The sequence below is a fragment of the Excalfactoria chinensis genome, chromosome 7 (genome assembly GCF_039878825.1).
Source record: "Excalfactoria chinensis isolate bCotChi1 chromosome 7, bCotChi1.hap2, whole genome shotgun sequence".
NCBI lineage: Eukaryota > Metazoa > Chordata > Aves > Galliformes > Phasianidae > Excalfactoria > Excalfactoria chinensis.
In genome coordinates, this window is record NC_092831.1 from 32,265,881 (window position 1) to 32,292,238 (window position 26,358).

General features: G+C 38.3%; 1 protein-coding gene across 4 annotated transcripts in view; it reads right to left on the reverse strand.

Annotated features, from left to right (window-relative positions):
* HECW2 (HECT, C2 and WW domain containing E3 ubiquitin protein ligase 2) overlaps nt 1-26,358 on the reverse strand; it is a 119,064-nt gene that overhangs the window by 8,176 nt on the left and 84,530 nt on the right. For all 4 annotated transcript variants that reach the window (XM_072342268.1, XM_072342266.1, XM_072342267.1 and 1 more), the window contains exons 15-23: nt 21,816-21,950; nt 19,019-19,121; nt 16,634-16,730; nt 14,628-14,711; nt 12,481-12,590; nt 8,739-8,859; nt 6,473-6,586; nt 2,713-2,865; nt 1,273-1,371 (exon numbers count right to left, since the gene is read on the reverse strand). In XM_072342268.1, the coding sequence (XP_072198369.1) occupies nt 1,273-1,371; nt 2,713-2,865; nt 6,473-6,586; nt 8,739-8,859; nt 12,481-12,590; nt 14,628-14,711; nt 16,634-16,730; nt 19,019-19,121; nt 21,816-21,950 (1,016 nt within the window). The remainder of the gene's footprint in view (nt 1-1,272; nt 1,372-2,712; nt 2,866-6,472; nt 6,587-8,738; nt 8,860-12,480; nt 12,591-14,627; nt 14,712-16,633; nt 16,731-19,018; nt 19,122-21,815; nt 21,951-26,358) is intronic.

Sequence of the window (26,358 nt, forward strand, 5' to 3'; positions counted from 1 at the left end):
CTTCTTAATTCTGAGTAATAACTTGTGCTGTGAAATAGCACACTGGGTCTAATCACGTGTCAGCTGCTTTTCATCTGCAGGGTTTCCTGCCTGCTACCATTCTTGGGCATGTAAAAAGTCATTAAGAAGTCGTGTACTTTTATTGGACTCTCAAATGTACTTGAAGGGACACCCTGCAGTAACAGTCCCTACATCAAAGCAGATGGGCTGAGCACAATGCTCCATCTGCAGAGGCACTTTGGATGGCTCCTAAGCTCTGAGGAAAGCAAAGATCTGTGGCTGTGATGGGGAAATTGCACAAGATAGGCTGCATACAAAAGTAGTCACATCATCACTTAACTGCTCAGAGAACCACAGAGTTAAATAATTAATTTAACTTGATAGTTATACAATATTATTATTAAAGTCCATCTGGGGCAAGTTCTCATTCTCATTGAAATGATGCTGTTAGGAACTAAGAACTTCAAACATATACTTGCAATAGGAGTGGATGCATTACTCCTTGCTATTAAAATGTATGATATTTTGAAGAAACATGTTCCCATCCTTGTAGACATTCAATGTCAGGCTGGACCAGGCTCTGAGCAACGTTATCTAGTGCAGATGTCCCTGTTCTTTGCAGGGGATTTGGACCAAATGACCTTTAAGAGTCCCTTCCAATTCAAAAGGTTCTATGATATCCTTCCAGGCTTCTCCATAACAGCTTTGAAACTGAGGACAAAAACTGAAGTGCCTTAAGTTCATTACGCCTTAACTTCCAGACATGCTAGGCAAGTGCAGCTCACACTGTTTAAGCCAGAACAGCAGCAGTTCTGAAAATCCAGTCTGAAGCATATCAAAGTAAAGCTCCTCAAAATGGAGATTGGCTGCAATCAGAGAATTCAAGTCTCACAGTCTAAGTTAAGAAGTGATTCACATCCTATTTTATGAGTCATTACTAGACACATGAATAACATCTCTATTAATATCTAGAACAAAACCACAGCGTTTCATTCTACTAGCTCAAACGTAGGATTTTGTGAAGAAAGTAGATAATATAGTATAAACAAATCACACAGATCGGTATGAAATTAGTACGAAGAGCATTCCAAGTTATTAGGTAACACCACAGTCAGCAACAAGGAACCTTAAAAAAAAATGCTGGATTAAAATGAAATGACCAATTTATATGTAAAGGCCTGTCATTCTGAGGATAAGATAACCATTCACAACATGCTGTTGTCCATGGGCAAGGAAGCAAACCAAAAAAGGAGACAGAACAATTCTACTCACATTCGGAGGAGGGCTTTATAAAAGGGTCGTGTAAAGAAGGCATCCAGCAAATATTGGTGTATCAGAGCAAGACCAAGGATTCGACCACTAAACCTGAACCTAGAAGACAAAGAGTTACAATCACTGTACTGAGACTTTGTGGTTTGTACACTGCTGTGTCATCAAAACTTATTTATACATCCAAACAGCACTGGCAAGTCAGGGAGCTATGCCTAAAATGTGGTGTTCTTTTCTGTTTCTTTTATGTTCTCAAAAGAGCACAGAGGAAAAAATATATATATGCAAGTTTGAAGAGTGTGGAACATCCCTCAGGTATCAATGTTGTAGCTTCTCAGAAATGCCAAATCCATACTTAACCCAGTCTACCTCTATAAGACATCTTGCAACATGATAATAACAATTCATTTTCTTTACAGACCTCGTCTAGGATTAACTTGTACTTGTGCCACCGGGAAGCCGAAGGTTACTCCACTTCCCCAGACTGACACTTGTCACTGTGTTCCTGCATACCGTTGCTTTTTGCTCCCTCTTCTGACTGGTGATTACGGACCTTTGAATGTATTTTCACAGACGGTGGCTAGAAGGTTTTTACTTTGCTTCCTTATTTTTTTTTTATCTCACTGCCTCGTGTCAAGATAATCACATCTATCTTCCCTTTCTCTTTCTTCTTGTTGTCTTCATTTTGGTGGGTATTTAATTTAAAAACTATTAATGAGATTCCTCACAGATACCCACTCTTCACAAATGGCTTCCAACCAATGAGAGCCCAGTACCTCTCCATCCTACACAGATGAGCAGTTGGCACTCTACTATTACTTCATTATAACTGCTTCCATGGCAGAATTGTCTGTTGATATTCACTGAAAACATCTATAAACTTTCAGAGATTCTGTGATCTGAGCTGCCTTATAAGTGTGAAAAAGAGATTAAAAAATCATTGTGAACCATTTTATAAGCATACCTTTACATAGCACAGTCTTTGCTTAAGAGCTACGTAACCATCAGCCTTCCCCTTTAATTAAGATACCTCCAGCGGATAAACAAATACATAATACAACCTCCTTGAAATCTCCCTTAATATTCTTAGTTGACAACAAACCAGTCTCATGCATTTCTAATGCACAAGGAGTTAACTTTGATTTCATGAAGTGACTGTCTGCTAAAATACAAGAAACCCAGAAGGTTGTGCTGTGAGATAATCCCACGATACATGTTCCAAACCACACTTCTGCTGACCTCGTGAGAAATAAGATCATTTAAAACCACCACGAGAGAAAACAAAATGAGGAAATTCTATAGAAATGCAATCGCTTTTTCTGCTGGTTACAAAGATCCAACTATTTTTTATACATCTGAGCAAATATAAGCATTCTCTGCAAATGAGGACAGCAGAAAAGACAAAGATACCTGAAAAGCAAAGACAGAAGAAATAATCCTTACCACTCATGGTGATTGTCTACAAAAGCAGACATGGGACTTATTTGTACTGTATAGGTATCGTTGGCTGAATATTCAAATAAACCATAATATGGATTGAAGAGCTCTCTAGATACCAGGAAAAAAAATTCCCTTGAAGGTCCACTGTAGTCCAACCTTTAAAAGGAAACGTGACATTACTATGCAGTGTTTATTGTGTGCAAAGAAACACTTCTTTTGCATTTACATTCCTTACAGTACATTTGCCATTAAAATTTCCTAAGATTTTAACCAGAACCCTTATCCAGCAGATTGCTCAATGCCAAGGGATGCAAAGTCCTTGTGAGGATCCTCTGAAATGGAATGACTTGGAGGACTGGAAGGAAATGCTCTCCATCAACATTTTTGGCTCCAGCTGTAATGTTTTGGGTTTGTTTTTTTGCCACGAGAATATAACCAAATAAATGGAGGTGAAGGCAAGTAGTGTCTGAGGGGAGGGAGAGGAAACACAAAAAGAGGCAACATCAGACCTATCAGAATCTGATAAATTAGGAATGAAAATGGAAAATGGTCGTATGTTGCCCATGCAGACTTACAACAATAGGACAGTTTGAAGGATAATATATCTGTTTTTCCCAGAAATATAATCTGATATTACTTAAGCGAGTTCTCTTTCTTGGTCTAAATTTTCTTGTCTGTCTTCCAAAGTTGAGTGCACTTAAATGTCTTTTGGAGAGCGTATTTCCTTTGTTTTTGTTGTTTTTTGGGTGTTGGGTTTTTTTTTTTTGCTATTTCAAGATTCCAGCTCTAATGAACAAGGAATCTAAATAACCTCTTCTTGAATCATAAACAAACTCACTGCTGACAAAGCACTAAGAGTTTTGACACTATGCTGCAAGTCAGCAGCGAAATGAGTTAAGCACGAAGTTAATGCCCTGGTAGAGGTAGAAAACTAAAGATTTCCCTGTGGGGAGGAAAGGTTACTGTAGTCCTAACAAAAAGAGTCTCGATAGCTTGAAAATTTTACACTTGACTTTTATGAAGGCCTTGTTTTAGTACTAAGACAACACACAGACAAAAGCATCATAGAGAAAGTCGGCTTTCTCACAGCACTCCTGCTACTAATGTTTTGGCTCATGATCTTTAACAGGAGATACGCACAGATGAGAGTTCTTTCTGAAGGACGATGTTGTCAGGAAAATACGAGTGAGGTACCATTATCAAGTTGAGGATAAAGCCTCTTTCTTCTGCTGAAGGAAAAATATTTTCCCTTCAGTCATTTGGAAGCACTTAGCTTCTGCTAAGCTTCAGAAGCAAAGTACTGAAACAGATTCTTACCCTGGCAAGAAGGGCAGATTCCATCCTCAATTTGCAGGAAAAAAATAACAGTTTGATATCGTGGACAACTGTTGGATCTTAGTCTTGGCACAAATACCAGATCAAGAAAGGGGTGTCTGGAACACTCTTAGAGACTTCTGGGATAATTAAACTCACTGAAAACTGAAGATGGAACAGAAACTGTATGCCTGACTATCAGCCATTGCATACAGCTCCCTTTGTACATGGTGTTACTGTGAGTCATGCTAAATAAATCAATCATGAGAGTCCTGCACTGTCAGTCAGATTTATCCCACAATTAAAGGCTTGGCACAAGGGTGAGAAAACTTCATACAAGAGGTATGCAACCGCACAGCAGCTGCAACTGTAGGGCATTTGGGTATTCAGGAGCAGAGAAATATGTTGTTGGCAACGTGACTCACGTCTCCTGGGAAGCGCCATTAATATTTCAGATTTCTCACTACAAACACAAACCAGCTTCTGCTAATAGCTCATAGAACTTAAGGAAAATAACTTCACGAAATCATATTCTTTGCATCAAAATTTTCTTCACTTCCTCCAAACGAAGTACAAATGCAAAAAAAAGCATTAAACTTGCATCAGTTAGATGTAGAAACCAAAGGTTCAAGGAAAATATCAAACGTTATGAGATTTACAAACAATTAACTATGTCTGTGTTGCTCACTAACACGTACACCAACAAAAGTTACTCGGACAGTTTTAATCTGTGAGGATTCCATTTCACATTACTTCAAGTTTAAACCTCTCTACCAAGAGGAAAAGCAATGCAACAGCAAACTTCCAGTGAATCTTCTTAAAGAAAGGAGAAACAAGTAGGAGAAGATTCACCTCCAGTATTTTTCCTCCTCTCCTCCACCCTGACCTGTCTTTCTACGCCTAGCCAAATGAATAGTTCAATGTGATACATATTCTTGCACCATCTCTGATGAAACAATACTGTTTGCACATATCCTTTCTTCATTCACAACAGAGATTTGTAAATAGAGAATTGACGTCATTTTAATTTGCTCTCAATTAACTCATTCTTTTCCATTAAGAAGAAAGTCCTGTTTAAAGCTAGATACAGAGGAAACAGTATGTGTCACCTCCTCTTCCAGGTCACTCTTTATCTCACTGTACTAAGTGAGGAAATGCCTGATGTCTGATGAAAGGAGACGGTCTATCTGGATCTATCTCTATATCGTTTATGACTTTCAAATTTTCCCCTTTCATTTTTAAATCTGAGTTGAGGCTGCAGCTGCAAAAATGAAGGCCGGTAGGGCTGTGTAAGAAAGACCTCGTTGCTGCATCCCCACCCTGCTCCGTCAATACAGTGTAATCTCATCCTGCATCAGCCTCGTCATTCCAGTTCTGAGTTTTTCCTCAGACAGCACAGTGATATTATTTATATGAACAAGTCCACACTTGGCTCTCAGCTGCCAACATTTTAAGACTTCACCAGGTCTTTATTAGCAGTAAGTAGCTCAGGGTAAACTTAAAACAGTTTTCAAAGTAATCTAATCTCGTATGAGATGTCTCTATAACAACTTATCTATTTTAAAAGTAGACTTGCACATTGCATGGCAATAGCGCATACTACAGCATTCCAAGAGCTGTGTGCTGCATTTTCCTAAATATCAGCGAACAAAACTTCCAACTTCTTGGAAAAACACCCATGAAATGTATCCATAAAAATATTTGTGCCTAGTGCAAAAGGCTTTAAGAGCTGACAAAGGGGATGCAAAACAAGAGACAAAAATAGGTAATCAGTATATAGTTCCACTTACACTTGCAAAGAAAAACTAATCACATCTTGCCTAGTAATGTGCACCTCGCAATCTATATGACATCAGATTTCCATCAGACATAGACCGAGCATCCTCTGAAGCGACTTTATGTCAGGGATATCTGTATTTACTTGACAACTGGCAACGGCCTTATTGCTTTGATTTGTGAAACAGGCCGTGGCCTAGAAAGATGATGAGAACCTCCTGCAGCACTGAGGGCCTTCTGCTCCCATTGCCTTAGAAAGCACTTAGGGATTAAGCATCTAGCCTGTTCTGGAAGTGCTCCCTCTCCAGCAAATGGCAGCTGTCTTTGAACAGGCACTAGAGATACAATAACAGCACTGACAGAAAAGAAATATGAATAACAGAAGAAAGCAGTTTGTTTTTCTCTTTGCTTTCCCAGCAACACTCTGAAACACACACTAACTATTGTGAAAATTCACATAAACACATGTATTATTTCTGCAAAGGCAGGATGCATTATATTTCACAAAGCTTAAAAAAAGTCATCCTGAACAGCTGTACGTTCTAAGGCTCGTATATGTGGCATTTCCTGACCACAATCCTTCCTCTTTTCACTCTAGACCACAAAAACTTCAGCAAAACAGCACAGCTGCAAGACAGTTTTGAGATTACATTTACTTCCCCGTTCTACTTACCCTTCTTCCCCAACAAATGTAACATAGAGCTTATTTCTCTGCAAGTCTTTCCTTGAGTAGCCCATAATCTGGTTAAAGGCATCTTCAAGCAAGTGATCTCTCCTGATTATTAATCTGAAAAGCAAAACAACATTGAAAAGAGCAATTCATGATTATTAACCACATTCATAAATATCTACTCACACTACAAGGAACAGAGTGACTAAGAGCTCTGATACCCATTTTGCTGGAGAATTTGATCCACACCAGGCAGCTTCTGCCTGTTAGAACCCAGAAGCGTCTACTGAACATTTCAGTAGTATGCCTTGTACAAAGAAGTGTTGTTTTGATTTTTCCACCCTATTTTTTTCTTACATTGAGACCACAGTGGAAAAAGTCCTGAAATGAGCATTTTCAGTAAGCCTAAAATTCTTCTGCAAGGCTGGGCCTCTAAATTAGTCTTCCTGTAAACAACAAGCTAACTCATATGTAGAAATCTACCTCTTAACAAGGCAAAAGATGAACCCGTGTGAAAGTCACTAAATGACGACTCCAGAATTGAACACCTCTACATTAACCCCAGTGTAGGTGTGATGAGACGACAAGACTAGAAGGAAGAGTAACTGTTTGTCCAAAACCAAACTGAGGCATCACATAGAAAAACACACTATATCTTTTAACAGAAAAATTGTGAAATCAAGGAGACATCATAAAGATCTGAAATACGAGGTGAAAGAATCCTATTTAGGCTTTTCATCCTTTGCCAAAGAACCGTGTTTAATTAGTTTCCTGAAACTTGGCTTGTCTTACATTCAAATACTGTCTTATGAATGTGTTTGATCAGTCAGTCAGACCCAAGCTTGGAGCTGTGCCCCACATACAGGCAACTTGCCCCTCCACATGCCATCTTACAAAGCCCTTGCTGGTCTTACTGCTCACGCAGCAGTCAGTGGTTGCAGTGTGCTAGCCTGCAGAGGAGGAAGCCAGGAAATATCAAGTGCAACAAGAAAACCCAGGCAGTAGGAAAACTGCTGGAGCCGTAGTTTGAAAGAAAGGAGCAGGTCAGCACGTGCTTGGGAACTCAGGGAAAACTGCTCAAAGCCAAGCATTTTCTGCTTTAAAAAACCCCAGTGTGATGGCAAATGAGTCAGGAAAAAAACAAGACAAGAGATGTAATAGATCTCACAGGTAGCAGACATCATTCTCTGGTATTTGCCCTCATACTTATGACAAAATCTTCACAGATGAATCTTTCAGGGGTTTATGAATTCATTACGTTATAGGAAAATTATGTTTGACATCTGCTTCTTAGGACTGTCTAAACACCACCACTTAAACCCTATGTTAATTGTGGAATTATTTTTAACAAGGTCCCATAAACAAAGTCTGAGCTTTGCATAAATTCCTGCAAAATGTAAGAAGAGACTGTCTGGGGAAAACACACCCTAATTCTAGCAGAAGAAAGGGTTTTAAAGGGTTTTTCCTTATAGCGAAGGGAGACAATTAGAATGTCAACTTGTTTGGGAGGAAGTGTACTTTAATATTACAACTGATGTTGAATTGCCTAAAGCATGTGAGTTTTTCTTTTACCTGGCACAAGACTTGGTGATTTACACCATTATGAAAGTATCTCTGACGATGATGATCCTTAATATAACAGCATGTCATTGCACGATTACCAGCTAAACGAAAGAGGAAAGACTTCAGCTAAGCACTCCAACATTCAGAGTGCTGAACTTAACTGGAAAGAACAGCAGTTTTCTAAGGTGATCCTTGGAAATGAATAATAGTTTACCAGTCCTCTTTAAAGAGTCTTTAAGGACTTGTAAATGACTCAGAAGAGAGCACCACTTTACCCAAGAGGACCACATGAACAAGAGTGGCAGCTACGTACAAAAGAAAAGCACATCTGACTTTTCCAACACAAAAAAAGACAAAAACATAATTATTTATATCACAGCAACTGCTTTGATGAAAGAGTTCAGAAGCCACCTCTTCTGCATGCCTTTTTCCAAAGCACTTTTTGTCCCCGTATTAATAATACTGTTCATATAAACTGCAGTTGGAGTTGATACAGCAAAAAAGTGCTCAGAATTTGCTGTATCCTCTGCTATGAATCACATGCTGTCATTAAATCTCTTATGACAGGCTTTATGCTTCCAGAAGTGCGAGGGTAACCATAATATCTGCATTTCTTCTATTAGGAAGATGCTTGCAGACATGCAAGGAAAAGCAAGTCAAGCTGCCTGAGCTACAAATACAGTTTTCAAGGGATTCTTCAACATACTTCAATTTCCCTGGGCCTTGTCCATATCCTTTAGTTTCCAACTTCCTGTAAAAGTTTCTCAGCTTGGCTTCAAAATCTCTTTTGTAAGGAGCTGGAGCTCGGGCATTGGCACGCTGAGTACCTGCAGGAAGCAATAAGCAAAGAATGAGCTGTAGTGGCATGAACTGATTAATATCCTATCCTCTACTGAAAAGACTCTTGAACAGCAAAAGGCACAGCACGTGTTTGGTTCAGTCACCCTTACAAATGAGTAAAAGCTACGTCTCCTCAAATCTGCTCGGTATCCAAGACTTTCTGACTGCTCATTTCCGATAGTATCATGTTTCTAAAGCACATCTTAAAGAGCAAATCCAGGTGGATGCTAAAGATTGATTTAAAGAAAATAGCACGATCAACTGGAAAGGCTTTTGTTTGACAAGGAAACTCTACGCCTCACCTTCAAAACAGCTCATGCCCATGAAGTAAATGTTGTGCTCTGTTCTGTTTTTGTGACTCTCAGCAAAACTAAGCCCTCTAAAATGAAGTACAGAAATTATCACCCACTGTGCTGCTGTTGAATACACCAAGTCAAAGAACTTACGGAAAATCCGTACTGGAAGTTCTCCCTTGGGAAAGTACAGAGGAGAATGGAAATAGTACCAATTTTAAGTCTGTGGAACATTTTATTTGTAACTGTAGCATCATACACCATGCCCATCTAAGTGGGTTTATTTTTGAGAACTCCTTTTTGAGGGAGAGAGCCCTTTACCAAAATTATTACATACCTCCTGCATTTAGAAGTCCAGTATGCACAAATATATTGTTCTGCCTGATCTATTCAGAATATTACAACCGTTAGAGCTTCCACTGGTTCTCTGGATAAATTCCTTCAATTGATTTAATTGCAGGAAAGTATGCCAAAGAGGCAGTGAGTTAACCCTAGCCCTGCTACTTTCATCTTCTCAACTCTACTTTTTATTACATTAATTACTTCCCTGTGTGGGTGTGAAGACATTTCCCCCACGAACCCTAAAGCACGTTAAAAAAAATTTCTCATGCCTCACAGTACACATAGGTTGCTCACTGCTTATACACATTGAAGATCAACTAACAGGTCTATAGCACACAAGAAATACAGACAAAGAGCTTAGCAGCACGTGTTTTAAGTGTTATCAGCTCTTACGTGAGTTTTCTCTTGGCTGCCTGTATGAAACTAAGTAAATATAAAATCACTTTGAGTGAAAACATGATAACATTTACATTATCAGGCAGAGAAGTTATAAAGCAGAGAGAATACACATCCCTTCAGCCTTTGCTTGCAAAGCTTCAACACATATGGGTCTGAGATGAAAAGCAAAGCAGAGCATCCTGCGGAAGTGGCTGCTGGAGGAAGCCACACAGTCAGTCTCTCTGCACAGACCAGAGAGTGCAGGCAAGATCTGTATTAACACTGCCATTCACTGGTGTTCAAAACACATGCCCGACCAGACAGACACCTGCCATTCGTTCTAGGCTCATAGTGACACATGGGAGGCATAACAAGTGTCAGAATCCTCAGAGCACCAACGGCAATATGAAGGACTGCCCTGGAAAAGCAAATCACGGTCACTGATGAAACTACAGTGTTTATCCTGCATTACTGAGAGCTCAGAGGCTTTCTAACCATACACTCTCTCAGATGAACTCTCTAGAATACTTAGAGAAATTTGAAACCATAAACAGCCTTTTAATTATTGGCTTTTTACCCCTACTTTGTTTATTCCACTTCGGGTCAAAGTAGGCACAAAAATGTAGTCACCAAAAAAATAACATAAGCTTACTTCAAACTTAACCCCTGCAGGAAATTACTTCTAAGAGATAGCGAAGAACATAAATCTGGTAATGCATTACTTCACGGCTCAGAAATCAGCAGCACATTATTCTGACAGCACATGACAAGTTCTCATTACAAATCACACGCATATGCCAAGAAATTCCTGGGCAATTACAGTGATTACTTCTGCCTTGGGAACAAAAGATGGTAGTGGAAGAGCTAAAAAATGCAAGTGATGTGATAATTGCATTTGATTTTCAAAGTGCTTATATTCTAAAACAGATATAAAGAGCAGCTTTATGATTATTCATCTTCCCCGAAAGAGAAAGTACAACTAATAGTGACTGAACTAAACAGCTCCTTAATATGCAGTCCCTTGCAGTACAGCACAGCCAGTTTAGCTGATGAGAAAACAGAGCCCCCATAGGAATCATGGGTCATTTATAATATATAAATAGGACTTCATTTGCACACCAACACAAACACGCACTCTTGCATCCAAACAGTGAGATTCAATGGTCACTCTATCTTTTTTCTATGCAACAGAATAGAGATTACAATGTTAGGGAGGATGAGACTGAAGCCATCGCTGTTCATCCTTTACTGTGTGCTACTTCTTTGAGAAACAGAGGGAAATATCACATGTTAAATATTAAAGACATACGGAAATACTTTGTTGGACCAAAAATTGGCCTAGCATGCTTTTGTGCATGTGCTGATAACAAAGAAATTACAGCTCTGAAAACAAAATCTGTTTTTACACCTTAAGGGACTGCTAGATTTGCAGTTGAAAGTAAGATGTATATGTGCATATTTTCTATCTTACTTTCTCTGCAATGGAAACAGCTCAAGCTAAGCAATGCATGCATCCAAAACATCAAATATACATATCATATCATGGCAGAATACCATAAGATCATTCGTATCTTAGGATAGTTTCTCTAAATGGGTCTTTACAGAGGACCTATGCCCAGTAGGACATTTTAATGTCCTTTTAGTCTGGCTGCCTGACAAAGTTCTGTCCTAATGCCTGTGGACAGGGAAATGCACAACACCTTCACTGGTGAAATGTTTTTATTGTTATATTTGAAATAGCTTAGTTTTTATTAGCAACATAATTAGTTAATATGTGAAACATGAACTTCATCGCATTCTGACATGTACACTTCCAGACAGCTGCCAGATGCTCCCTTCTGACCTCAAGTTAAGAGACAACAGTCTGCCTTTACATAAACTTGTTATTATTTACTATCCAACAGTCGACTTTCAGGGCATACTTACTAGATCCTATGTTTTTAATCTTCTAGGCATTGGGATCTTGGCTTTAGCAGTCATTTAGCTGTTTCAGATCAGTGAAGAACAAGTTCACATGCTTTTTTACAAGTCAGAACAAAATCACAAACTCTGAAGCTGGAATATACCAATTTTCTCTACTGGCAGAACACCTTGTGAGCCCAAGGCAAATGTTCATGTTTGAAAGTCAAATTCAATCACGCTGGCTGGTTTTGCCCAAAACCAGGACCAGATCTTTGTTGTTGCTGGAGCTACAGAACTTGGATTTTCAGAAAGGTGGGAAGCCATTATATGCAGCATAACATAAACTTAATTACGGGACTGGCAGTACCACAATATTTTACAAATATCATCATAATAAAAGTACTGCAGTGGAGAATGACAGCAATTACAAGCTCACTGCTTCAGCTCATATAAATAAAGGCTGGGAACTGCAAAGGGAAACATGTTGGGATATAATTTCCAAATGGCTCTGCTTTAGGCTGCAGTGAAATTGAATTTGGAAAGTAAACTAAAAATTACAGTCAAACAATTTGTCTCCGTTCTTTGACTTTTGGGAAGGCAGCAGGAATGTGACATTGATTCTACTGATCCAGAACAGATCTTTACTCACTATGAGAAATGGGTTCTTACAGACTCTGTGCTTGAGAAACTTACCTGGAGAGTTCTGGGGTGAGGACACTGGTGAACCTCTTGGGGACTGGCAATAACTGGGATGAAGTAAGGCATGTGGCGGCACATATGACATTATCTCCTCTTCAAACAAACTTGTAAGTAGAAGCAAATATTAAAAAGCAACACATTTATTTGCATGAATAAAAGATATCTTTCTAAAAATATATATTTCTTTAATCCGTTTTCTTGGTTAGTTACTTGCCTATTTCCACTATGCACACTTAAAATTCATACTTAGTCTTTGAATATTATTGCCATTTCCTGAAACTGAAACTTAGTGGAAAGCAATAATTACTGCTAATTACCGTGAAATATTAAAGTATATGTAGTACGATGTTTGTTTTCAAGACTAAAATACACTTCCTCCATTTGTGTTTTCCTCTTTTTTTCTTTTTCCCCATAGGGTAAAAAGGGTCAAAAACCTTAGTTGTGATTTCCTAGAAACAAGATCTGTAATAGTGCACAAAGACCAGGAACAAAGGCAAATACTCCAAGTCTCCAGGGTTAAGATTCACACCTGAAGTTGTTGAATGTACTGAATAGTAAGACTTTTGGTTTTAGAGGTTATTTTTTTATTCTTAAGGATAATATATAATATATATATATATTATATAATACATATAATATATAATATATATATATTAAAATTTCAGTTTCTTCACAACACTGATGTAAGCAAAGAAGATAAAATCCCTGGTATCAGAATGGATTTGGTATCAAAAGCTGCATGTTAAACAACACAGATAAGAATAAAAAAAAAGTGAATCCATACGTAAAATTTCTTATCAAAAATTAAGCTACAGTAAAGAATCACAAGCTGTTCTTTTGTTGTAGAGCTCAAAAGCAGTGTTCAAACAAATCATGTTTCTTACCAAGTTTGTTCAAAGAATTCAAATAGAGCAATTCTTTGCAGCAGACCTTTATTGGGATTTCTATTTTCTGGTACTTCTTATATTTGTTACCTCATGTTGTTCTCCTCAAAAATATACTCTGATGCTGAAAAATGTGGTAAAATCTAAACCTCTACTTCAATCTTGGATTAAATGAAGAGGGTGTTAAAATGATGATCTTTAAGATGATTATTTGCACTGAATATCAAACAACATGTTTAGAAGAACAAACTGAAGTATTGTACTCTTAACAACATGTTACTTTCAGAGTGATGCACTGCATCTTATTCAGTTCTTAAAGCACAGCTTCTTGAGCATGTTTTTGCTAGTTGCAACTTAATTTTTACTGAAGTAATTGAAAAAAATGTAGTGTTTCCAAGCAACAAAAGTATCAGAAATAATGATTCCCCTCAGTTGTTCACCAGAACACAAGAGTTCTTCACAAGGCAATTACACCACTCCTAACCTCTACACAACTACACAGAGACAGAGAAAGGGATACAGTCTTTCCCATGGACATCCAGCCAACCAAGTTGCTGAATTCAGGCATCATGAACCTGAGGAAGACTGACTCATCACAATTAGCATAACGTTTTATCAGGGTTTCTTAGAGGAGTCATGACGATATTCTGCTAGGAGATTTTGTTTAAAGTAGAAATCTACAAGGACTAAATACAGGTAGGCACAGAAATGTTAGTACCTTGGTACACCATAATTTTGACGCAGCCCATCTTTGTTCTACACCAGTATTTACTCACAGTAACAATAAACCTGCAATAACCCAACAGTCTAGTTCCGAGGCTTAACATGCAACTTTATAGGGAACTAATGGATGAGCAATAAAATTTTTATCATTTAATACACCCTTGAAGCAGTGGCATCGTAAGTTTATTACTAAAATGGGAAGAAATCAAAGCAAAACTTTTCAGTTAGGTATTTTTAGAAAAACAAAACCAGATCAAAACAAAAACCTGGAGGAGAGAAACAAAATAGAGAAGAGAAATAATGAAGAATATGAAGTTTTTCTGGGATTACACTAGCTCTTTGACTTCTCTCTTAAAGATTAATTATGCTGATGATTGATGAATCAATTATTTGATTTCCTACAAAGGGAAGTTTGAAATAAACATCTTGAATTTTCCTTATTTCAGTAAATGGATACACACTACTGTGTCTGGAAGGCTCCTCAGCAGCTGCCACAGCATATTCCATACGTGCACAGAAAGCAGCAGCACCTACCTGAGTAACATGACAAGGTCTGCATCACTGGATAAACGCACCAAGCCAGGCGTTCCCTCTGTCCGGATGAACTGGATCTTCTCCCTGTGTAAGCCAAAAAGAGTTACAAAATACCTGATGTACACCAATGTACACCCCAGTAAAAAAGAAAAGTACAGGGTATGTCATAAAAACCTCTAGGCTATGCTTCTGTATTTCAGAAACCATTTTTTCCCCTGCCACAGCATATGCATGTGAGTAGTGAAGCATTACAACCAGAAAGCTAATTTGTTCTGAAGAATGACTCTTGTTTCCCTCACTGATTCACTGCTTCAGGTACCGCAGGCCATGCAACCATCAAAAATGGGTTCTTCAAGTTCACACTAGCTATGGCCCTGAATTCAAAGCAGAAGGGCAAGCCCTGTGAGAGGATGTTACTATTCAGAAAGTGAACCATTTTAAGCAGTGCTGTCTGTTTTGAGCTTCTGTACAAATGTGAGCCATATGTTACAATGTTTTGATCATTTCCAAAGTGGGATTTTCAAAAGACATTGCACTTAGCCCATCTTTCAGAAAACATCTGCACTGTTTCTCCCTCTCTGTTTCACTCAAGTACTCAGCCCTACTCCCAGACCCCATCTGGATAATACTGTGAAATCTATGCATCCTAAACACGGTATGTAACACACTCTGGATTGTTCTGATCTCACAATGGATTTTTAGTATTGATATTGGATATAAAGATTTGGATGATTCCTGTTCTCTCTACAGTCTGTAGAGTTTTTTCCTGTATTCTAAAATGAAAGGACATCCTATTCATTTTCTATCAGTAAAAGATAGAGTTTTTCTCTACCATCGTCACCATATTAATTTGGACTCACCGTTATAACAAGGAAAAGAAAACCAAATGCAAACTCACAGAACAAGAATTCTAAAGGAGAAAATCAAACAAACAGAAAAAAGCTCCACATAAGAACAGCGATACTGGCTCGGCTCAAAGGTCCATCAAGCCCGCTGACAGTGACAAGGATAAAAGCAATGCATACAGTCAGCATTCTAACAAGGGTGAAGACAAGAGCACTGGCAGCAGCACACAGTTTAAGCTACAATATGCATTTCTGGAGCACATAATTTAATGCACAAGTTTCATTCAAAAAGTCAAGCTTAATTCCTTGCCTTCTGTCTCTAAAAACACTGCGCAAAAGACATTCTCAAACAATTAACCTAATATAAATGTCCTGGCCTACATATGCAGAACATTCGAGGGTCAAAAGGGGCACGTCCAAGCTGTATGTGCTTGCAGTGGTGGCTGTAGTAATTTAGTGTTTCTCTATGAAGATAGGCAGTGAAGGCCAAGCAACCACAACATCAACTCTGTGGTACCAACCCATCAAGAACCAAGAATCAGTATCTTAACTCCACAGTTTCAACAGCACTTTGCTGAGCCAAAGCTAACACACACTGCCCACCTGCAAGCACTGCCCTGTTGTGCCCAGGGCAGGGACAGTCTGAACAATTCTAGAGCCTACTCCAATTTACATTATTACCCAAATAGAAAGGTTTGAAAAAATGAATGGTAGATTTCAAAAGACATCTTAGTATTCAATTAGCAGCAACACCAGGAGTCAGAGAAACATTCTCTGGGTTAATGTTTGCAGCTCTCCAAATGAATGCAATTGATGACTTCTTAGGAGTTACCACTGAGAACTGTGATCTGAATGGCAGCTCTTAAGCATATGCCTTTTATCCACATTAGGATATAAATCAAATGATTGTTGCCTTTGCCTGAAGCCTTTACTTTTCCCTTCCTTTTGTAATAATAGATTTCCTCTGTTTCCCTAAACTTTATTTCTGGGAGTTTAACAGAAATACAGAAAAGAAGTAAGCAGCTTTATAGGTATGTTTGTCTTTCACAGGCCAAAACTGTACAATTTGTTATGCGCCACTGCCAACTTCAATGACAGAAACCAATTTATATTAGCATTTCATATTAGACCAAGTATAGCAGACTCAACAAATTTTAATACCTGAGTGAATGATTCCTCGTAAGATCTGGTTGACGCTCTTGTAGAATTTCAAAGATGTTGGGCTGCCGCAAAAATGCAACAATCTTGTCATTGTAAGCTGAAAATACCAACAAAAATATTGCACTGAAATAACTATAGGCTATAAGACAGAACGGCATTCCTTCTTAGTTTTGAACAATGACGATGAATTCCACTTTCACAATTAGTAGTTTAGCAGTACTGCATTCATTATTATTTATTGTGTGAGGCTACTCTTAGTGCTATCACAGGGAACACGGTTGATTATGAATTAGATCTGATTATGAAAAATCCTTTCCACCGTTAATTAGCAGTGCTAACTATTTTAGCAATTCCCACTACCTTTTACCAATCACACTCTTAGCTGAAGTCAAACTAGAGTATTCACAGCTAGAAGGAAGTCTTAAGGTTCTTTAGTTTCCACTGAACCAAACCATTCTCAGTCATAAAAAGGAAATGTGAAGTGACATGAAGCACGAGCCATTGCTTACTCTGTTATTATAAATTAAAATATGAGCCAGGGCAATGGAGAATCTAATATCTTATTTTAACATGGTATGTTTAATAGCCATGTAGATAAAGTTCTTTCTTCAACTGCCTTTAGCATCTCCTTCCAAGCTGTTTGGTGTCACTTTAATCTCTACAGGCCCTTGGAGAGATGTGACTAGAAGAGGTATGAACTGCCCTCTGGAGGTCCCAGATTGCACTAATAGACCAGACTGGGTGCGTAATTTATAGACGTAGACACAACGTCATTCATCCCATCATTTGCATGACACCTGAGTCCTACAGAGCTAGGCAAGAAAACAAGATGACTATAACCAGAGACAGGTTACAGGCTGGATGTAGGGTAACTAGGTGAATATTTTTAAACTCTTCCTCTGTGAAGTAATAGCCTTTTGTTGTTATTCACACTAAGATCCTGCTCAGGTTCCAAAAATGCAGTGTTTCCAAACAGATGGCCATATATCCAGGCTCCTTCTCAAGCCTTAACCCACCCAGGTTTGTGTGCTTACAGTAATGTTATCTGGTGGTGGAACGTGGCTTTTCAAGACTTTGGCTAGACGTATATTCAAGCCAAGCATGCAAATTTATCCATCAGGTTCACTACATTTATCAATTCAAATTACTCAAAGATTAACATTACTCCTTCTTTATAACTTTGCAAAAAGAAATAAAAGATTAGAGATTAAAAGATTAAAGAATTTATAGTTCAGTGATATCCATATATTCATTTTTTTCATATTTATCTTTTTTGGTGAATTTTTGAATCATATTTTCTTAGCTACGTATTCATTTTTCTAAATAGATTCTAGACACATTCAGTGTTGGTGGAGTTTGATCCATTCTGAAATATTAAACAATCAATGGAAACACACATTCTAATCCCAGTTGAGGGAACTGAGACTTCTTAGTCTGAGAAGAGGAGGAGACTCAGGAAGAGATCATATAGTTCTCAACAACTACCTGGAGGAGGTTGAGGTGTGGGGTCAGGAGGAATGCATTCAAACTGCACCAGGGCAGGTTCAGACTGAATATTACAGAAAATTTCATCTCTCAAAGTGAGTTCAGATGCTCGAATGGGCTGCCCAGGGAGGTGGTTGAGTCCTCCTCCTTGGAAGCATTCATGAAACATTGAGATGTTGTACTAAGAGACATGGTTTAGTGGGGACAAATTGCTGGTAAGTGGGCAGTTGGACTAGATGAGCTTGGAAGACTTTTCCAACTTTGGTGACTCTATGATTCTATTCTAATTCTCATTTACTGCTTAGCCTGTAGTGTACATACACCATGTGCACAGGAAGGGGAAGGATTTAAATTAGCAGAGATTTTCAAGTAAACACGGCACAGCACAAAGATCCAGTTATAGTCAATCGGATTAATTTATCTTGATTTAGCACAATGTGACAGCTGTTACATTCAATAAGCTAAATTCTCTTCTTGGTGGCATAGAAATCAGTAACTTTGTGTGTATGTAACTGAGAACAGAAGTTAAGCTAATGACTAATTCCAAGCTGATTAACGCTTTATGGAATCTTGCCAAAAGAGATACCCAGCAGTTCCACAAAAGCACTTGAAATACCCAATCGGGACACATCCTGCTGGCTTCAGCTCTTCCTGTCACCACTTAGACTAGTGGGTTTAGGAAACTCAGAACAAGTAGGATTTTTACATCAGTTGTTGAATTCTGCATAGATACTTTCACATACTATTCCTGCAGGTTGCACCTGAATGCTTAGACAGAAGTAGTCCAACAAATACTAACTTACACCCACCCCTATCAAACGAAAAACACAACAGTGAAGACGGATGTGACACATTCGGTCATGGAGTACTTCTCTGAAAAGAGGCCATACGCTGACTTACCCACTGGAACCACATCCTGGTACTGAGCTCTGCTGACTGTATTAAATGTACTAGATGGTCTTGGTAGGACTGGTGGTCCTGCGTGACGAGAGTCCTCTCCAACCTGAAAATGTACAAGTAAACACAGTGTTTCTCTGTCAGCATACAGTTAGGTACACAAAAGAACAGTATTTAATTTACTTATATTACTTAAACGTAAGTTTTCTGCTGGATCACAATTCCCAATAATCACTGTAGAAGGGATCACCTACCTTGTAAGAGAATTATTAGTGAAAACATTATTTGTTGTATAACATGTGAAAAATCAAAACTATTTCTTTCCAAGTTTATTACTGTTTTTAAATAACTGTCCCTTTCTGAAAAGTAAATTCTCCTCTAAAATTCAAGCTGGGAAATTTTCAGAGAGTAATTCTGTACTTCACGTACATCTTTACCCACATTAAAAGTCATGAAGATCAAAATGCAGCTCCTTCATTAGCACCATAACCACGCATGAGCAGAATTTCCCTTAACATAAACTGGAAAGAATTTTGTGGCTGAAACAGCAATGCAAAGGATAAAGAAGTGAGTTCACATTCAGTCAAGGTAAATGAGTGCAAAACTGGTAAAAGCATTACTTACAATCACTCAAGAGAACTGTTGTGAATTCTTTGTGTTTACCTTCAGGAAGTGAAACATATAGGGCCTATCAACATTTTTTTACCACAGAACCACAATGTAAAATTGTTCCTCATAGCATACGTGATGCTGGCTCAACTTCTACAGGTTACTGTAGGTTCAAGTCATTTTTACTGTGTCGCTATTTTGTATTTTACCTACATAAGGCATTTTTTCTCAACTATTTTTTCAGTCTCTTGAGCCTTCATGTTTACTTCTCGATCCCTCTGCCTATAGTTAATTGTTACTATAGGAACTTCACTTCCACATTCCAGAGAACCCAAAAAAAATCCAAGTGCAAAAGATCAAATCATTATAAAGGTATTGTTAAACGCAGACTCTGGCATCACAATGAGGTAAAAGACCTGAAGTACCTCCCAAGGTCTTTGTGCACTCCGATAATACTCTCTCTGGAAAATAATAATAATTATTATTATTTTCTTTTGGCACTGTGCTGAAAAACGAATGGCATTATTATTAGCTCCAGCTTCACTCTGCAGTTCAGCTTCAGCTAAAAAGGCATTCCTTATGCAGGCTATTGTTTGCTTTAGAGCATCTCCTTATAAAAACTGGGTCATCAGCTCCCTAACATCAAAGTTTGTGGCAAGGCAAATCCAAATGAAAGTACTGAGTACTCATCTTTCTACAACAACATACAGTTCCATGACACAATGGCTTTAAAATAGCTGCAAAGAAGCAATATTTAAGACATAAGGGCAGAAGAAAACGTGCTCAGTCTCATACATATGCATATAAATAAACATCGTTACACCATCAGTCTCAGAATGGGAACACTGTTTTGAACTGCTGTTTGAGATTTCTAGGTGGTGCTATACTTATATTCAAAATAGAGAGCCACAACTGTAATCGCACCAAATATTTCCAAACTGGCATTCAGAAACAGATTAAGCAATTTCATTTATCTAATCTAGACGGACTAGGAAATTCTGACAGAAAATTAGCACTGTGTATATGCAGTATATGTGCAGACTTCCTATAAGATGAACTACACTTACGCTGCAGTATTGACAACTTCAGCAGAACACCTCATGTGTCCCCCTCTATTTGAATGAAGATATTGAAGTACAAAAGAAAGGTAAGTCCATTTGGTCGATAGGTGTCGATTTGGTGAAGCCAAGAAAAAGATTATTTATGTTCTCTTATAAATCAGTAGGAACAGAAAAACTTGGTTTATCTAGTCTAGTCTAATCAGCTACAGGAAGACAATTTCAGCTGTCTTGTCTGCTGCAAGACGTCAGTTCCTACACCACATAACCACATTGACAGATAATGCTTATTTAAAATCATACATAAAAAATACCTTGCACTGAGGGTGGCCATGGGAAGTATGCTTGACAACTAAACCACATTCATACAGGAAATGATAAGATGTGCAACCAATGGTAAGACACTCCCTGCAGCTCAGTGGATGCTCTGATAGAGAAGCAACAGAGCAGATTCATGCACAGAAACAGGTCTCTGGCAGAACCTGATACACCACGACACTGAGCTAAAAATAGGATAAATCAGAGCATCTCACAAGTGGTCATAATGAGATTAGCTTTTAATTCCTGTCATGGGATAGCCCTCCTCTGAAAAGAGGAATCACAGCCACTAGTATAGAGTTTTAATAACAACTACAATTAAAGACTAAGCCATTGCACATACACTTGCTCATAGGTAAAAAGAATTTACAGCAATGATATGGAGGAGACTGATGGTGAAAAAGGTCTGTAGTGACACATCAACAAGACAGACTTTTCCATGTTTTGCAGTTTAGAAAGTAGAGATAAAATACATACATAAGTGCATACAATGGTCTGACAAACTCATATGCAGGCTTTTTACACTTATTCAGATTGTTGCACAACACATGCACACTTTTTTTCCTCTTTTTTGCCAAGTTATAGCATATGTAGTTGGCAGACACCAGGCTTGACAGCAGTAAGTAATTTGACAGTAAAAATCAGGACACAGATACTGGTAATCTGTAATCAGATGCTCTCCTGTGGTTAAACAGGGTTACTGCAAATTAGAAGTAAAATTAGTAAAAGAGAGTGGTGAATGGAATGACGTGAAAGAAGACAACCCTCAAAACCTGGTGGCTCCCAACCAAAGAGAAGAGGCAAAGCAAACTTACCTCACCAGCACTGTGGCTGCGTTGCCTAGTTAAGTGCTGCCGATGGACTAAAGCACTGGTAGGCCTGCTGCTCTGCAAGGGAAGCCGAGGGTCAATGAATGTGGTCGTGCGGGAATTGTGGTCGACAAAGAAAGCCTAGAGAAGAAAAAGATAGAATTTATAGTCAACCGTTTGTATCACAAGACTACTCAACAACCAAAGAGTTAAATGTCTTAAGGTTAACGTGTATTCAGGCTCTAGGATTCAGCTTCTGATGTAAAGCGTTGGAAATTCTTTCTCATGTTGCTGTGGCTCACCATTACCCTTCAGCAGAAGAAGGATAACAGTGTTTCAACTCATTGGGGGATGAATTCTTTAATACTTTATTTTATTCGTGCCTTTAAAAGTCCTTTGAAACCCTCAGCTTACCGGCATCACAAGTTTTATTAGGATTGTCAAGAAGAAAAGACTCAAATATTAAATACAAGTCATCCTTATGTTTTTCTCCCTTTCATTTCCTTACAAGCATCTAAAAAATGTCATTAAGGGGAAAAACCATTCCCCTCTTATTTAACGTTTAATTATGAACAGAAACCGGTGTGCAGAAGTCAAATGTGTGACTGCATCCTAAGCTGCATCGTGTTTAGGGGCCAAAAAGTTTTTGCCACCGTCACGTTGTAACTATTCTAAGTTCATTAATGTGAAAAAATGTCAGCTGGGGACAAAAAGAATGGGGCAAAAGAAACTTAAAAACAGGCAGCTGGTAAGGAACTACCGCATGCTGGCTGGTCCGTTGTTTGCTGAAAGCAAGGTCACAGGAGCACATATCCTGGAAAATGAAAACCTCCTGCACTACAGTCCAATTTGAACCAAAAATGGTTTCTAAGCCCTGAGATGGAAACTTTTTCCAATATTAGTGTTGCACTTGGAAACCAGCACTGTTCTATTTCAACATACTTCAGCTTTTTTTTCTTTTGCTGGAAATACGGAAATGGCAGAAAAAAGATCCAGATTTTGAGGAGAAGAGTTACAAGAAAGTGACATCTGGTTTGAGGAATTAAAGAGTCTGGACCAGCAGAGAGGTGGTTGGATCTGCTGGAGTCATTTCTATTTGTGATACCAATGAGGTACTTTGACCACAGTTTCATAAACAATCCAGTCCTGTGGTGTCAGCAAAAGAAACATTCCCATCTTCCCCCACCCTGACCACTTGTTTCATCCCTTGTGCACCCCCCTCCTGCCTTGTGCTGGCACAAGTGTTTGCATGGCCACGCAGTGAACCCTGCTGGGGAACTGGTCCAGGCCAAAATTATTCTCTTTTGTCTGTTTCCTTGCTGCTTCTTATAACCTTAGTCAGCCCACCAGGGACAAGAGTAGTGCAGAACTGGATCTCACAGCAACCTACAGTATTCATCAAATCATTATTCAGGCTGCTTAGTACAGACAGGATAGAGAAAACAGAGTTCTTGTGACTGCCATGAAAGTAAGTAGGCAAACCAGTGCGCCAATGCTACACGGCAACTCAATCTTGCTGTGGTCAGTGGTGGGAGATAATATTAGTATTTCCCAATCCCAACAAAGAAGAAGTGTAAGGAGCTGCAAATTGTGGCTGGGAGAGACAGGAAAGACACCAAATCTGCAAGACCTCAAAAACATTTCGGAAGAGGGCAGCAAGACTCCTATAGCCATAACAGTGATGGCCTGAACCTAAGATCTGGGTATGAAAGTGGTGAACCACATCTCCTGAACACCAGAGAACCCTGTTCTGTTCAGATGAGACAGTTAGAGACAGTGTTCCACAATTCACAAACAACACAGCATAAAAAAAAAACAAAAAAAAAACACTACAGTTTTAACTGCAATCTTTGAGTGTGATGCAGGACTTTTGTTTACCTTAACAAATGATGCCATCACCTTCAGCACAAGAACATAACAGAACATGAAACCAGAAGAAAAGCAGATAGAAAGCCATTCCAAAACTCTGGTTTGAGACCTGGCAAATGATTGAAAGAAGCTGCTGCAACGTATCCAGGCTTTCTGAACTATCTGCTCCTGATTTATAGGTTTATTTCACTTACTAACAATTGGTTGCTTTGTTTGTTTTATACTCGTGTATCCACTACTTTTTTTTTTTCCTAGTCTGGTCTATGTATATTTCTAAGCTATGAGGAACACTCAGCAAACCTAAGGTTGCTTTCATTACGTCAACACTATACCGTGAAATCACTAAGGAAAAAAAAAAAGTAGCAATAAAATAGTGGAAGAAGTACTATCTACAGCTGCTCTAAACAGCACTTTGAGTTAATACAGCAGTCTAACACTGTATGTAGGCTCCTTCACATTACATTTAAATAAAGAACTAACCTTAAACACCAAGTTTAAGACAAGCATATCTTATTAACTACGAATGCTTGCAGACCAGCTAGTAGCAGCTTACTCAAACTAGAGCCAAAAATAATACTTTAAAGCTTTACTGAAGACAATCATTAGAGCCTCAATGTGGATATTGGCGCACAGCTCAAAACACAGTGAATCTCTCAATCTCCTTTGCAAGAAATTCATTACATATGAATTCATTCAGTTATAATTCATGAATTTACGATGCCTGAAGTGAATGACTTAAGGTGAGTAGTGCTAAAACAGTAATTTAGCCATTACACATCAACAACTGCCTAAGTTATCTTTCACGTTAAAAGTATATGAAGCTTGCTAAAATACCTTTCTTCCTATTCAAGACATAAATAATCAATTACAATTTCATAATAGAAAGATTAAAAAACAAACAAAAACCCTTTTATTATTATTTATTTGGGATGAGGCCAGTGGGATGAAGTTCAACAAGATCAAGTACCAGGTCCTGCACTTTGGCCATAGTAACCCTGGGGCAGAGTGGTTGGAAGTCCCTGGAGACTTTCAAGGCTGGATCATGCTCTGTGCACCTGACCAAGGTGTGGATGTCAAACATCATCTCAGGAGGAAAGAATAGCAAGAAAGGAGATGCAATTATGTATTGTGGCATGATTAATAGCCACTTAAGCTTATGCTTTAATAAATGCAGACTCAGTTTTGTTTGGTCTCATCAAACATGTTTCCACATAGCTGTCCTACTGGCCACATGCACTGTTTGTGCTGAAGACAACTCAACATAAAGAGCATGAATAACAGTGAGCTTAATTCCAAGTGAAGAAATCTCAGTGGGGATTTATTCAGTGCTTCTTCTCACTGATAAACGTTTGTCATAACCTCACTGTTAGCAAACACAGCACGTGAAAGCCACAGACCTAATTTCTAAATGGGGCACCTATATAAGTCAATTGTAATTGTCATTTTCTTTAGGACAGAACCAACCTCTGAAAATCCATACAAACAAACAAGGATGACATAGAACAGAAAAGAGGCAGATAACGAGGTTAACATAACTGCACATCCCTAACAGGGTTTCTAAAGGAAAAACACGGTGCTTTCCAAAGTTAATAAATACAAGTTGAAAACAATCCTCAAGTTCTTTTTCTAGCCTTCCATTCAGAACTTGGCTACAATCTTATCAAGCATCAAGATCATTATTTATATGGACAGCGTACCAGGACTGATAACATAAGAACTGATAAGCTTAGTGTGCCTGTAGTCCTACTTAGGACTTCTCACACAAACTGATAAGCCTTATCACTTCCTCACAAATTAATCACAGTCTATTTTTAACCTTCCTAACTTCTGCAAAGAAAACCATATTCTAGAAAGCAAGGATACACTGGTTTGAATTTACATCAAAATTATATTACTATAAAAATGCGCCTGTTCTTCTCTGATTTTACAATATTTTATTAGAATTCCAGAAGTAGCATTTGTTTTGCAGAACTTGCAACTATTCAAGATCTTCATTAATTAATGAAACTTCCTACACAGTTTCTGCGTGGTTAAGCAACACACAGTCGACACACCAAGTATCCCTACGGCTATCGCACATGCACTAATATTATCTCAGAATCTGATGAATGCTGGAATTACTTAGCATTTGGATAGAGGATTTACCTAGGAAAACTGTTACACATTGAAAGAAAAAGACCAAATAATACATGCTAATGGATTTTACTTGAGATGCTGAGGTTGACAGTTAAAGAAGAAAGCTAGTACAAACAACCTACAATAACTCAATAAAATTCCATAGATAAAAAGAAATTAAGTAAGCTTACATTTAAACTTTCCTCTGAGTACAAAGGCAGAACTCTAAAGCACATTACCGACCTGCTTGTGTTTCTACACTAAATAATTATTTTCAGAACAATTTTAAAACCTCCAAGAGAATCTAAGTGACCTATTTCAGAGTGAAAAGACTATAGATATTCTATTAATATTTCTCATACTGATGAATATTTACTTCTCAGTCTCCTTTTCCTCTCGCATAATGTTTTGCCAGCATAGATAAGAAATTCCAGTCTTGTTTTGAAAGAGGGAAAAAGGAAAAATATGCATCTTTACGTACACTGGGGAATCGTGGGCATTCACATTCCTTCTAAGAACATTAAGATGAATCTTAACACTACAACATCCAAAAACCACACACCGA